We start from the raw sequence: 13739 nt of genomic DNA on the forward strand, positions 1-13739 counted from the left end.
GATAGACAGATATTAAGAGTTTAGTACCATTTCTCAAACATTACTCTGCTGTGAGAAGTCCCTGCAACCCATTAGGTTCTACTCTAGCCAGTCGCTGTTCCCACCGTAAGTCATTGCAAAACCTATGATGGCTAAAACTAGTGTCCAAAACCTCACAGAAGTGTGTTTGTGTACACAAGTTATAGAAACTGCTTGCTGAGCTAGAATTATGGCTACAATTTGCTTTTGGCTGCAGTTCATGACTGCAAGCATCTTCAGAACTCCTGGAGTCACTCAGCCATTTATGGAAAAAAAGGCTCAGATTTTCCTGAAGGGTCAGAGGGTGGAACTGTGTCATTCTTTAGAAGCAATCGAATGATGCCTGAAATGACTTGGTGAGAATCGGTGGTGATGCAGTCTTAAGCCTCAAAAAATGTTTGAGAAAATCGTAGTTGACAAAAGAAATGAATAACAGGAAAAGCTAAGATAATACAATTGTAAATGTCACAGACATAAGGAATACTAAATATATTATTCAAAATGATACACACTATTAAAGGCAATTTGACCTACTGATTCTAAACATAGCCTAATCATATTTTAACTCTACAATAATCCAGACCTTAAATTTTTAGAACTAAGGTTTTAATAAATCACATTTATTATCCATAGCAATCAATTTCTTATATCTGAACTTGTATCTGGAGGGAGCTGAACTCTTGCAGCCTAATAAAACTTGTGGGTGTACAAAAGACACACAGAAAACACAGAATGTAAGTGCACTGGACCTTCAAACCTCCAGGCACCTGATAGTAGGCCTACACTTGGGGGGGGGGGGGGGGGGGGGGGGAGATTACGTGACCCATACCGGAACGGCGAGACAGAGATATGTACATTTGTATATCGTAGGAGTGGATGCATTTCACATACATACTTTAATAAACTGCTACATCTGCTACCTGAGGGAGACGAATGATATTTGAGCTCCAGCAAAATTGATTACATTAAAAGGACAGTTATGTTCTTGGATCACTGTCCCATCCACTTTACAAGTTCTTTGAATACATTGGATGGAATTAGCAGCTATTAAATGCATTAATAACTATCAAAATATAGACACAATTTTTACATACTCATTAAAAAAAACATTGCTTTTTGAGGCATCTAGAGCACAGAAATACCCCAATATTGTATTCTTAACTGCAAAAATTGTTACTGACTAACAATCATGTCATTGCCTTAAACCTTTAATGAAAGACAGCTTTGTGGTTACTTGACAAGATCAATTTTTATCTAGGGTTAAAGGATACATACAATTATGATCTGGTCTGCAGCACCCATATGTTTAGGTGAAATGAGTGACAATATTATCCTGTATTAATCAGGATAATTAATCAGGATAATTAAAAGCAATTCTATAAACACAAATGACTGCAAAAGTTTTGAATCATCTTGATTTAATGTCACAAGATGAAAGCATTGCATTGCAGGTCCATTTGAACGCTATCAAACAGCTATGACTGTTTTGCATAAACCAAGATGTAAATATGCAATAGCAATCATCTGCTTGTAATTTAGGTCTAAAAACTAAAGTTGGATAGCTTTAAGTTCTGCAAAACCTGGAGGAAAAGAGTTCATAAAATCAAATATACCAACAAAAAAACCTCACACCCATGGCAGGCATATATACTGAGTTGAAATATTAAACTGTTTAACACATAAAAGTATTAAAAAGAAATAACTTAAAGCAATCTGAAAGTAACAGTGGTTAACTTAAAGAAAGTCACAGTTAACAAGTTAAGACTATCAAAAAAAAAAAAATTTAAACATTCGTTCAACTGAAAAATTGTAAAGAAAATTCTCACAAAAAAGCACCAGTGTTAGTAAATAATGGCCTAATTAAAAAATGTACAAAATAAAAATTGTTATAAATTGTAGAAATCCCAAAGAAAGATATAATCCCAACTGAAGGTCACATTTGTTTCAAAATGTTATTCAAATACATACTAAGCAACATTTTACTATATTCAAGGCCAACATGTTGGTGATTAATCAAGAGGGATTTTTGGGAAAAGAAACAACAAAAAAAAAACCCTCTTTGAGGAGCTTTCCTTTATTGCCTCATTTCACATAACCCTTTAAAACGAGATGGAAAGGTAGGAGAAGATCCTATTCCCTCCTGATTAAGAACATTTTAAAATGCAGCACAACTTGCATAAGGAAGCGGGGAAGGGGGAGACACACAACACATCTCTCGAAAGCACCAAAAAGCAAACATTCTTAAACATGGCTTTCTTTACAGATGCAATTATCATTTGTCTGCCAAAAAAAAAAAAAAAAAAGCCCCCCCCAAAATGCAGATATCACACTCTTAGAGACTGAAGAACAGTTCACTGTAGCAGACCTAGATTACCTTCCAGATAGGTCGGAAATGAAGCCATGTCTGGTCACTAGACTGCTCATGAAATTCACATAAACCTTTTTGACCTACATTAAGGGCCAACTGTTCAAATACTAATGGAAGCTGAAGTACACTTAGTAGCCAAAATCACAGAAAAGGGATTCACCTTGACCTTTATTACTACATGTGAATATAGGGCTTATAGGAGAGTATATAGGTTTGCATATACTGCCTTTTTTTCTATTTTTATTTCTTTCACAAACAGATTAGCAGTTCTGAATTAACCAGATTTTTCAGGTTGGGGAAATTACCTAATGAAGTAAATCACACTGTTTTGGAAATTCTTATTTGCGTAGTCAGCATCTGAGAGATCACCTTTGTTGGCCAAGTTCAAATAATTATATTATCTAAAGCTTTTCCAAAATGGTTACTTGCCAAAATAACGTTAGGGTAAGCTTAAACTGGACTGCTGGGCTGGTGAAAGAGGAGTCCTTTTCAGAGATGAGGAGCTCTGAAAGAAGGAATGACAAACAAAGATTCAATGACAAATTTAAACAATAAATAGTTCTTAAGATTAATTGATTTTCCTAATGCACCATCCCCAAGTCTACACAGTTGGGATGAAGGAGTGAGGTAAATCTTGACCCTTTTCAGTTACCATGTGCTTGAATGGGGAGATATTTCACTACATAATTAAAAAGGTTTTCTTTGTGATTTTGCACCTTCAAGACATAAAAGGTTAATTTGTAAATACACATGTGATTTGGTCCATTTGTCCCACTTCAGTCCAATTGAGTTTAAAACAGAGGTCTGTGCAAGATGGCATATGTCCAAAAGGAATTTCATTTGGAACTTACATTTTTTGTCATCTCCTTGGTTTGGCTTGCCCTGGTTCCAGCTCTCTCACCTGTTTGCTGGTTCCCCAAAACTTTTTTCTGTTTAAAGAAAATATACTTTAAGGAGAAGTAATGGTGAAACCCAGTTGTTAAAGAACATTAAAGATAGACAGACATTCACACATTCAAGTACTTAATTAACAATCAATACAACTGCATAAATTTAAAAGAAAAACAGACCTTGATTAAGCCCCCAAAGGACCGGGAACGACTATGTTTCGGGTTTGAAGGCTTGGAGAGTTCCCGTACTGGAGTTCCCTGCTTGTTGAACTACAGAAGAACACCTCCATTCAGCACAGTTCACAGACAATCTAAAGAATACTGTCTGTCTTGGCAACAGTACATCGCCTACTCTTGTGATTAGGGACAAAATCAGTAAACACATTAAAGCACAACTTCAGGTCACTTTCCATCTTGGCTGTTATGCCTGCAAGATCAAAGATCTCCCGTCAGCCGAAACCAATGCTAACAGTTTGTTAGTTATATTTGTCAGTTATCCTGCAGCAACAGATTAAAGCAGAAAAAGTGAAGAGCTACCTGACGAATGAGTTTCTTCTTCTTGGCAGACTCAGGCATGTGGCTGACATGAATGAAGAGGTCGCGAAGTGCCTCATGGGTGTGTTGTTGCTCGCCGCCGCATTGCTCATCACTGTTCCGCTTGGAGGACAACAGGCCTCGGCTGACCGCCCCAGTGTAAAGTGCCATGTCGTCCTAGAGCAGCACATTAAAATCAACGGCGCAGTGTTAAAAATCTGGTCAGTTTCTCCACAGTGACAGTGTCAAAAAAGAAAAAGACAACAGCAGCCCTTTGAAGTTTCATCAAAGCCAAGCTCAAACAAGACAAAGGATTTACTGCATGACAATGAAAGGCAAGCTTAATTTATATGCAGATCTTAGGTAGTCTGTATTCAAATAACTAATCCTTTTTTTTTTTATTAAAGCAGCTGTGGAACAAAGGTTTTAATTAAGTTTATGTATGAGGTTGGACATGACCAATTGAAATTCATAAAACTCAAACTTGGGGATGTAAAGGGGATTTGATATGAGCTGAAGTGACAGCAAAAACATAATTCTAAGAGACAATGCATTCCTTTGAATCAAATGGCACAGTAAAATTAAAGTGCATAATAATACTATCATAACCTTTGATTGAGGAGTGTTTGATCCTGCAAAGAGCATCCGTGCATGATCTTTGATATATGGTGGTGCCTTGAAAAACATAGAACAAAGGTTGAACGTACATGCTCAAAAGATCTTTATGTAAAAGATCCCTTTGCATTAAATTACTACATTCTTTGGAAGTAATTTGTCTATCCCTTATAATCTATTCTGAGGACACATTTTTATTGACTTTTGAACAGGAGTTTAAAAAGTTCTTACCCGAAACAACTTCTGTGAGTGCTTAATCAGAAATGCGATGCCATTATTCAGTTTATTCAAATTATCCTGCAGATCATTCGCAGTCACCTGTATGTAGACAGAAGTTTCTTGACAAATTTCTTTGCAGTACAAGGACATAACGAAGGCTGCCACCCTATCTGGGACTCGAACCCAGGTGTGACAGGAGACGAACCTGAGCTCTGACCACCGGACCAAAAGACAGATCTCTGGCATAGTAGCCACAAAGAAAATGACAATATGTTATGGTGTCATTTGCATATTGCAGCCAGCAGCCAGGCCAGTATTGCAAACAGGTAACAAAAGATAATCGAGCAACCCTACATCATACCTACATTTTTTGGCCAAATGATGTGCGGCGCAAACATTAGGGCCAAGTTGAAGGCGGACATTTTGTTTTTGTCTTGCTGCTTGGCGGTCTGGTAGAGCAGATCCAGGAGCAGCTTGAGGAGAGCGCGGTTGGCAGGTGGGAGCAACATGAAAAGCAGCTGCAGTGCTTCAATCTGACGCTCTTTGTTAGGGACACACGTTTTATTGCCTTTCTCGTCTAACAGAGTCATCTCTGTGATACGAAAGAAGCACAGAGAAGGAATACTTTTCACCTGCAATGCATCTTACCATCATTGTTTACATTTTATTTAACTTAAAACTGAAGTATTCTTTAGTGAAATAAATGTGTAAACCTTTTCCAGATGGAGGAACAAGTACTAATCGGACAGAATTACTTTTCTGAACATATGTCCGCAAAGTAATTTTACCATAAGACCTTTTTAAAGTTTATGACCGATTAACAAGAGATAGCAAAAAGAAAAATCACATTACAGATTAGAGAGATGAAAGCGGCTACTGAATTAATACTGTTACTCTGCATACTGTTGCTATAATCCTTACACAACTGTCTTAAATCCAACACATCATTTATAAAAAATTTTAATTAAAATAATTTAAGATTAGCAGGCTCCATATATGTAGTACAATTCACCTAAAGTTGCCAGATGTGTTGCTCCTACTAGAAGGCCTTGGGCGAGTAAATGCCAAAGTACATAACGCAAGTAAATTCTTGCTCAAGCATTTCCTTACTTAAGAGAGAGTATAAAAACAACGTCTGCACAGAATATGGTGGAATATTTATTGACTAAATTAAAGTTATCTGGGGTTATCTCTACAGAGCATTTATAGTAGGCAACAGGCACCTTTACAGATCTGGGAGGGACACGGTGTATTTGGACATGACTAAAATCACTGAGGATTGCAGGTAATAATTATATTACCCAGGCTCTTCAACTAAAACTGATCCCATTGGAACAGGGCTTTAGTCAAATAAGCACAATTATTACTGAAGCAAATTTAAAACAACTGCAAATGCACAGGTCGACATTCCATATTGCCCGGTACCCATGGCTACGTCATCTCTCATTTTGGCAACGAAAAATGCAAAATCTGTGGCCCATGTAGGCATTTTTTTCTTGATTTTAAATGACAAGACCAACTAAATTTCCACATATTCTCAAATATGCACAATTAAAATATTAAACAAATAACTTGTTCTATGCTCACTCACAAGATCCACAATTTTGACAAGGAACGAATTTTGGATTCCACCAACTCTGCGGTGCACTGTGCTCAGCAAAGACGTACCGGCTATTTTTAGATGCGCGTGATAATGGCGGTGAGTCAGCAGCGGCTCTGGCAGCTCCCCCAAGAAGATCTTAAGCAGCGTGGCCACGTCATGGGGGTAGTAGTCCCCGGACTCCAGGTCTATGTCTGCCCCACCGTTCAGCATCTCCCTCAGGGCCTGCTGTCTGATGCTGTTCCCAGGAACACGGAACAGGCCCTCCACATGCAGGTCTGACAGACAGTGGAAGAGCAAAGTGCTTTTGAGATGAATAATTCAGCCTCCACCACATTCCCAGCACCATTCAGTCCCTGTATACTTTCATGCTGATGACATCATTTGGTCCCCAAAATGAACTGAGCTCACGCTTCAGAACTTGATCACTCTGGGTCAAAAGCTGTGGGACACAGATAGGCCTGCAGAGAATCCCTTTTTCAATGTGAACAAATGGTAAGAAAATGTAGAGCCATAGAAAAGCTCTCTCTCCATCCCTGGAAGAAAAGTAAATCTTACAGGCATTTGCATTTTAGCACATGAAACACCTGGTATAGAGGCAAGCCCTTTCTGAAGTGGTTAATTAACCTAATTTAATATCCCCTAGTCAGCTGCATTTTGAAGCTTGGATGTATGCAAGCAAAACAGGACAGATGCTTTAGCACAAGCTAAAAGAGAAGAGGGAGATTGCTTACTTTTTCCAAGATATTCAATGAGCTGGTAAATTTGTGCTATGCCCTCCTCAGTTAAGGGTGCCCCAAAGATCACTCCTTTTTCTGTAATAATTAAAACACAAAGCAAAATGAGTCAAGACTGTTTCTCTATTGCAATTTTCTTAGAAGGGCAGCTACAATTTTTAAACCAATGATAAAAACAGTTTAGAATGCAAATTACAGTATAATATATGCATGACAACGTATACACATTGTCAAACAGACAATGATTAGTGCGTTAATTAATTCAGGCTAGGCTTAGCTTATACTATTGCCATTACACAGGACCACTATAAAAAATCCAAACATCTCCAATAAGTAAACACCAAGTAGTGTGTACCATTACTGAGCATCCTTGGTTTGTGTGGTGGGTGTTTAGTTACCTTTGCGCTTCAGGAAGCTTGGTAGGCGGAGGAAACCTGTGGATACAGGAAGCTTGAGGTCAGCTTCCCCCTGGAGCTGGGAGAATTCCGCTCCAGGTAGATCAATTAGCCTGGTTATGTTACTTAACAGCAGCTCTGTAAAAACTTGGGGTCGCTCATGCCTCAGTTTCTCCACAAAAAAATCAGGGTTGAAGATGACTGGCTGGGTTTGATGCATTTCCTGGCTTATGATTATATTACATACTGTTCCCCTTTGAAAGAACGAAGACAATGACAGCAGATTATAAAAACCTGGAATATTTTTACAGCTAAATATCGTAGCTAGCTAACTACCAGTTTCAAAGCCATGACACAACCACGTGTATGCCCACTACGCCATAAATAGATTTAGAGACGAATTAAATAATCATAATAGTTGAACTCGCTTATCAACTTGCAACAAACATAACCTAGCTAGCTAGACACACTTTAGGCTTAACATACCTTAGATAGCTAACCTAGCTAGCATAGTGGGTACGAGCTAGTGAATGCAGTCATGTCATTGCAGTTTTACCAAATGTTTTTTAAGCGAAAGGGTTTACATCACGATACATATCTTAACTAACATATCCAATATATCCATCTTAACTAGCATATCCATCCATATCTTAACTTAGTATAACGAACGAGGCAAACTAATTCAAATGTCTAGTTATATCGCTACTAGCTAGCTACGTAGCTAGCTAACGCTAGAGAACTATAGAAAGATTAAATTTGGCTAAGACTGAAGATTAACCACGACATAGCCAGTTAGTTAGCTATCTAACGCAGAGTAACCCTGGAAGTAACTGGAAGTTCTAAGACCCACCAGAAACAGACCGATAAGTAGGCTAACTTATCAAACATATCTAGCTAGAAGTCTAATTGATTAGCCGGCTATCGGTATAGTTGATTACTGCTACACACTTATGGTTAACGAGTGAAGTGCAGATATGAACAACAACGCAAACTGACAAGCAAACTGTCACGTTCGAACGAAACCTGTTTGTGTAGCTAGCTTTAACATTAAATTTCCGCACATTAGCGAGAAACATTTTGGGGAGAACTCTGGAATTTAATTATTTTATTATTTTGCGCGTCATCATATTCATTTTCTTAAATAACGTAACTAATAAACACACCACGGAAGAAAACGTTACCTTCTACTCTGTTTGTTTTCGTCAGGTTCTTTCTCAGCCGCCATGTTAAGTTTGAATTTTCCACTAAAACGCCATTTGAACCGCCCTCTGCTTCTAATTGGTTTGGACGCTGAGGGCGGTGCTTGGCGCTTTTCTTTGTTCCTTTTTTAGATGCAATGGCGAACGCTTTTGCTATGGACCGCAATTTTAAATTAAAGGATATGAATAAGTAGAATTCTTATCTCAGCAAGCCAAATGTAATTACTGGGCTGTTTTATCGTTACAATCAGTCATCCACATACTGTATCCACATCCATTCACGGTGAATTAATATTTACATATTTATATTTCATATTTATTTTCAGTTTACCATATTAAATTTACATAGATAACCTAAAGTTGAATACAAGCCTAATAATTAAATATAGTTAAAAAAAAACCCGCTGCATTCAGATATTTGTAGTTTTACGTAGTTTTTTCATATCGTGTTCTGAATTTTCAGCCACTAGGGGTAGTCCGTATACTACCCCGGAAGACTAAACGACTGGCCACCCAAGGTTGTGGTACTGATGAAAGTGACATTTTACAAAACAAAGTACACGTCAATTCCTATCGCGAATGCGATCTTGGATATCTTTACATTTTTTGTGAAAAGTGAAAGGACTACAGTAACTAAACAAATAATAAAATGGTACGCAGAATGGTTCGACATGAAAGCTGACAGATGCGGGGAAAATGACATCACATGCAAGTAAAATAAAATGACAAAGGCATTAGTACTCTTTTCTTTTCATTATAATGTTGCCTTTCAATAAATAACCTATAAACGTTTGTGGAATATTTCAGCAATTCATGTTCACAAGAAGTAGTTAATTGTCAAGGTCTCAAAATGAATATACAAATGCAGGTGCAGCATTGAACATTATTTGATCATTAATGGTGCATCTTCAGATTTAACACAACAAAACCACTAGACCACAGCATCACTGGGTTTTTAATTAAAAAAAAAACTAATAATGTTCTTTGTAATATTTCACTATAACTGAACAAAAAATCATGGGTATACATTTTTGTTCATTACAACAAAAACAACATCATAACAACAACAGCAGCAGAAGCAGCAATCAAATATTAAAAGAGAGAGACAATGCTGCCTGCATCTTGAAAACAGAAAACTTCAATGTCTTCAATGGGGATATATTTATATTGATCTGTAAACTGTCTTTGCAAATGTGACCAATAATCATCTCCCCAATGCAGAATATCCTTTAGACAAAGATGATAAAGGGAATGAAGCTATTTCCATTTGAATTCACTAACAGAAATACTTCTGAAGCAACGAAAGACACCTAAAGCAACCTGGTAGCACAACATGAACACAATTTACAATATCTGAAACAAATTGCCAATTTTACGGTAGTCAGTATATAGTGATTTCAGGGAAATGTTTCTCCTTTTATAACAGAGAGAGGCCCTCAGGCTGACATGCTGAGTGCTCCTGCAGAGGTCTGGCTAACCATGCTCGTCACCGACGTTGTGCTCCTATGTCTGCAGAACCGCAGCCATGGGGGCCTGAATGGGCCAATAGTTGTCCAGCAGGCCTTACGGAACATGTTGGAGGAAATGCAGAAGAGAATGGGGTCGAGGGCGCTGTTTACATACCAGAGGGGCAGTGACAGGTAGGACTTGAGCACAGTGTAGACAGTCAGCACCGTACCTGACCACGAGCTCACATACACCTGCATGAGTGATGAGGCGATGTCAGGGAAGTTAAACATGAAGAAAGCCACCACCACTGCACCTGCAAGACAGGAAAAGAGCAGCTGACAAATGATGCCACCCTAAGAATTCCATGGGAGTCCGCCACAAACACGCTGTCTCACCCATGAGCCGCAGTGCCCGCTTCTCCTGGAGCAGCAGCTTGCCATTCTGGAGGCACTGTGTGGTTCTGCCATCACCACTGGCGACCGCCCTGGTGATGCCCATGGCTGTGCGTTGGCGACTGTTGTATCTGAAGTGAGCAATGATGAGGATGTAGAGGGTGAAGATGCACATGAGGGGCACTAGAAAGCACAGGATGCCTCGAAGTAGCAGAGCGCCCTTGTAGACGGGGGACGGCTCCTCTTCTGTCATCTCGCACATGGTAGATACTACAAAGGCCTTGTCGGGTGATGTAGCCCCATAGTCCAGGATGCATGCCCGTGCATGCCTGTAGACGAGAGCAAAGGGCACAGACGAGCCCAGTGACAGCAGCCAGATCCAGGCCAACAGGCAGGGCAGTCGAGACCTCTGGAGGCTGGATAGGGAGCGCATTGTGTGGCAGATGGCCATGTAGCGCTCACCTGTGAATGCCAGGATGACCCAGCTGGTGGTGGCACAGTACATTTGGCGCACCATGAAGTAAGCCTTGCACAAGGGCTCACCCAGCCTCCATGGGTAGCTCTCCCAATAGTAACGGTACACAGTGATGGGGATGGTCAGGAGCTGGAGGACATCAGACAGAACCAGGCTGAGGAGGTATAGCTGGATGGCACTGGCCTTCATGCGGACGTCCGTGAGGAGTGTCAGGATGCTGATGCCATTGAATAGAACCCCGAAGACAAAGAGGATAGCATAGAACACAGTCATAGGGATGGCGATGTGGTAAGGCTCCTGCTTGGTGACACTGATGTAAAGGTCAGGCACCAGGCTGGGGCTTGTGTTGCAGGAGAGCTGGAATGTCCCTAGCGACTCATTCATGCTAGCTGATGAGTAGAATGTGGAGCCTAATAGCCTGAATCACTCTCCACACTGACGTGTCGTTGCCAAGCACTCCTCTCAGCGGGAATCTGAAAATGTTCAGAGGAAAGGAGAGAAAAAAAGCACCTAATAAAGGAAGTTCCAAGTTATAGCATACTATGTATAATTGACATTTTACCATCTTAGGAGCTATTTCAGTGATTGTGCAAGTTACAAACTGTAATGTTGAAACATCAAAGCTTGGCTAAAGATTATACAGATCCTCAACATGTTCCCCAGATCCTAATGAGCTATTTTTACTTTCTGTAAAATGTCTCTTTCACCCAGTTTGTTGCTTTTTGTTTAATTGTCATTCTCTGTGACTTGGAATGTTTACATATAGCAAGGACCTATTGCTGACAACATGCACCTGAGTACTGGATTGTGGGAATAAAACGTACAGGGAAACCAGGAAAAAGCATAACCCACAACTGTGATCCTTAAAAAATAATTTTGAAAGAAAATGCATAATTTTTCAATCTGTGGATTTATCATTATTTAATTCTGTTAACTACAGCTAATTTGTAAACATTTTAAAGACATTGAAATGCATTTTAATTGACTACTGATGATAATCCATGGTCTGGATAAATCACATTTATAGAGTAAAGCAAACAGGTGGCTTTAAAACTTGTCAGGTAAAAACATGCTAACACCGTCTACTGCCTAAAATCCCATAGGCATTTTGTTACAAAACACAATTACCATAATAGCATATTTAATTAAAGTAATGACTTACTGTGAAAAGAACTGGGAACAGTTCAGTGTCAAAAGACATCTGTGTGCATCCAAGTCTGATTCAAACACCAAATGAAACATTGCGTGTGAACATCAACCCCTCCACACTCAGTTTGCTCTCTCTCTTTCTCTCTCTCTCTCTCTTTCTTTCTCTCTCTCTCTCTCTCTCTCTCTCTCTCTCTCTCTCTCTCTCTCTCTCTCTCTCTTCACTGTCTGCATGTTGTGCAATTTACACAGATCTCCAGAGGAAAGAGTAAGGGAATTCTATAGCCAAACTGCAGGTATGCAGATTGATTAATTCCGCTTACATTTTGTCCAAATTCACACTCCATACTTAACATCTACAGAACCTTGTTGGTGCTGAAAGTATGTATGCTTTTATTATATAACACTACTTTAACTTTCAAAAAACAAAAAACAAAAACAAAAAAAGCAAATACACCAAAACCCAAAGGAAATGTAAGTCATTTTTTAAGCTAAATGCCAGAAGGCAGCAATTTTAAAAAGAAATGAAAAAATACAAACGAGATTCAAAATGATAAATCTTGCTGTGTAAAAACTGTGGCTCTTCAATACTGGCCATGCAGTAGGAGCAACATGCTTCTGTGATGATGGCAAACTATTTATGGACTACAGATTTGTATATGAGTGAAGAGATGAGTGAAGAGATGTTCTGCAATATAAATACAGTACTGACACACTCAGAATGCATCTAAGAAGTACACTTCTCAAATGCAGTACACAATAATAATTTGAACAAAGAGAAGTAAAGGGGAGACCACAGTGCATGCAGCTCTCCCAGCCTGGCAGATAGCATGTCATAACCCCACCTTTCCCCCATTATGGGCACACACATTCACATGACAATGATGAGGGCATGAATGCTAAGACAAAGATAGATCCCTGTGTCTCCATGGAGACTTTCATTTACACATGAACCTGGGCTCTTAGCAAATGGATTTACGAGGAGTCAAGTTGGAGAAATGGATTTCTGACACGACTGGGAGCATCATAAGCAATGGGAACCACAGAAATGCTTTCTACTATATAGATCATCAAGTGCTGCCCTGGCCTATCAATTACAAAATGGTGAAAATGGGAAAGAATCTCCTCAGATATACTGTATTTGTACTACATGCTGCTCATGTCCCTACAACACATCTATTACACAATTCATTTATTTGTTTTATGACAATATTAATCTTAAGCTTTTCCAAGTATGTTTATCTATTATTTGGAACCATTGTAGATCTACAAGCGGGAGGAACTAAGCCATGTTTCCAATCAAGGGAGCAGAGCCTGTGGCTCTCCCTTGTATGGGTTCGTTAGTATCCAGACTTGGTTTCTGGTGATTTGACACCCCTCCTTATCCAGACACTGTTGAATGCCACAACATGATTGGTGGAGAATGGCAAGCCAAGCAAAACTGAGCCCCAGCAGCAGAGCTCATTGCATTACTGAGCTGTGTCTTTCTCCATGTGGGTTTCATTCATGTCAGTCTTCATCAGGAAACTATAGAACAGTGAACAGCAAGTATAAGCCATTCTTATACAACCTATCACAGATAAGCTTGCTTTTTAATCAGAGAAAGAGAGATGTAAAGAAAGATGATAGCAACTGAGCGAGTGAGTATGAATGGAAGGAAATTAAATCACACCTGATCCTAAGCTTGTGTTGACAGATCATG

At 39.2% G+C, this 13739-nt stretch overlaps 2 protein-coding genes across 2 annotated transcripts; both read right to left on the bottom strand.

The window, feature by feature from the left end:
• Nucleotides 1–832: 832 nt before the first annotated feature.
• Nucleotides 833–8669, bottom strand: arhgap19 (Rho GTPase activating protein 19). The gene is made up of 11 exons (XM_027022862.3): nt 8558–8669; nt 7380–7630; nt 6979–7059; nt 6313–6522; nt 5010–5236; nt 4657–4743; nt 4420–4485; nt 3814–3987; nt 3457–3546; nt 3238–3315; nt 833–2891 (listed from the first exon to the last, which is right to left on the bottom strand). Exons 1-11 carry the CDS (start codon nt 8599–8601, stop codon nt 2826–2828), a joined length of 1374 nt encoding a protein of 457 aa, XP_026878663.2. The 5' UTR covers nt 8602–8669; the 3' UTR covers nt 833–2825.
• A 686-nt stretch (nt 8670–9355) lies between these two features.
• LOC113585412 (neurotensin receptor type 1-like) lies at nt 9356–12136 on the bottom strand. Its single transcript, XM_081714856.1, has 3 exons — nt 12054–12136; nt 10420–11364; nt 9356–10337 (listed from the first exon to the last, which is right to left on the bottom strand). The coding sequence occupies exons 2-3, from the start codon at nt 11273–11275 to the stop codon at nt 10012–10014; spliced, it is 1182 nt and encodes a 393-aa protein (XP_081570982.1). The 5' UTR covers nt 11276–11364; nt 12054–12136; the 3' UTR covers nt 9356–10011.
• Nucleotides 12137–13739: the final 1603 nt, after the last annotated feature.

The sequence above is a fragment of the Electrophorus electricus genome, chromosome 5 (assembly GCF_041902795.1).
Source record: "Electrophorus electricus isolate QZ-2024a chromosome 5, ASM4190279v1, whole genome shotgun sequence".
NCBI lineage: Eukaryota > Metazoa > Chordata > Actinopteri > Gymnotiformes > Gymnotidae > Electrophorus > Electrophorus electricus.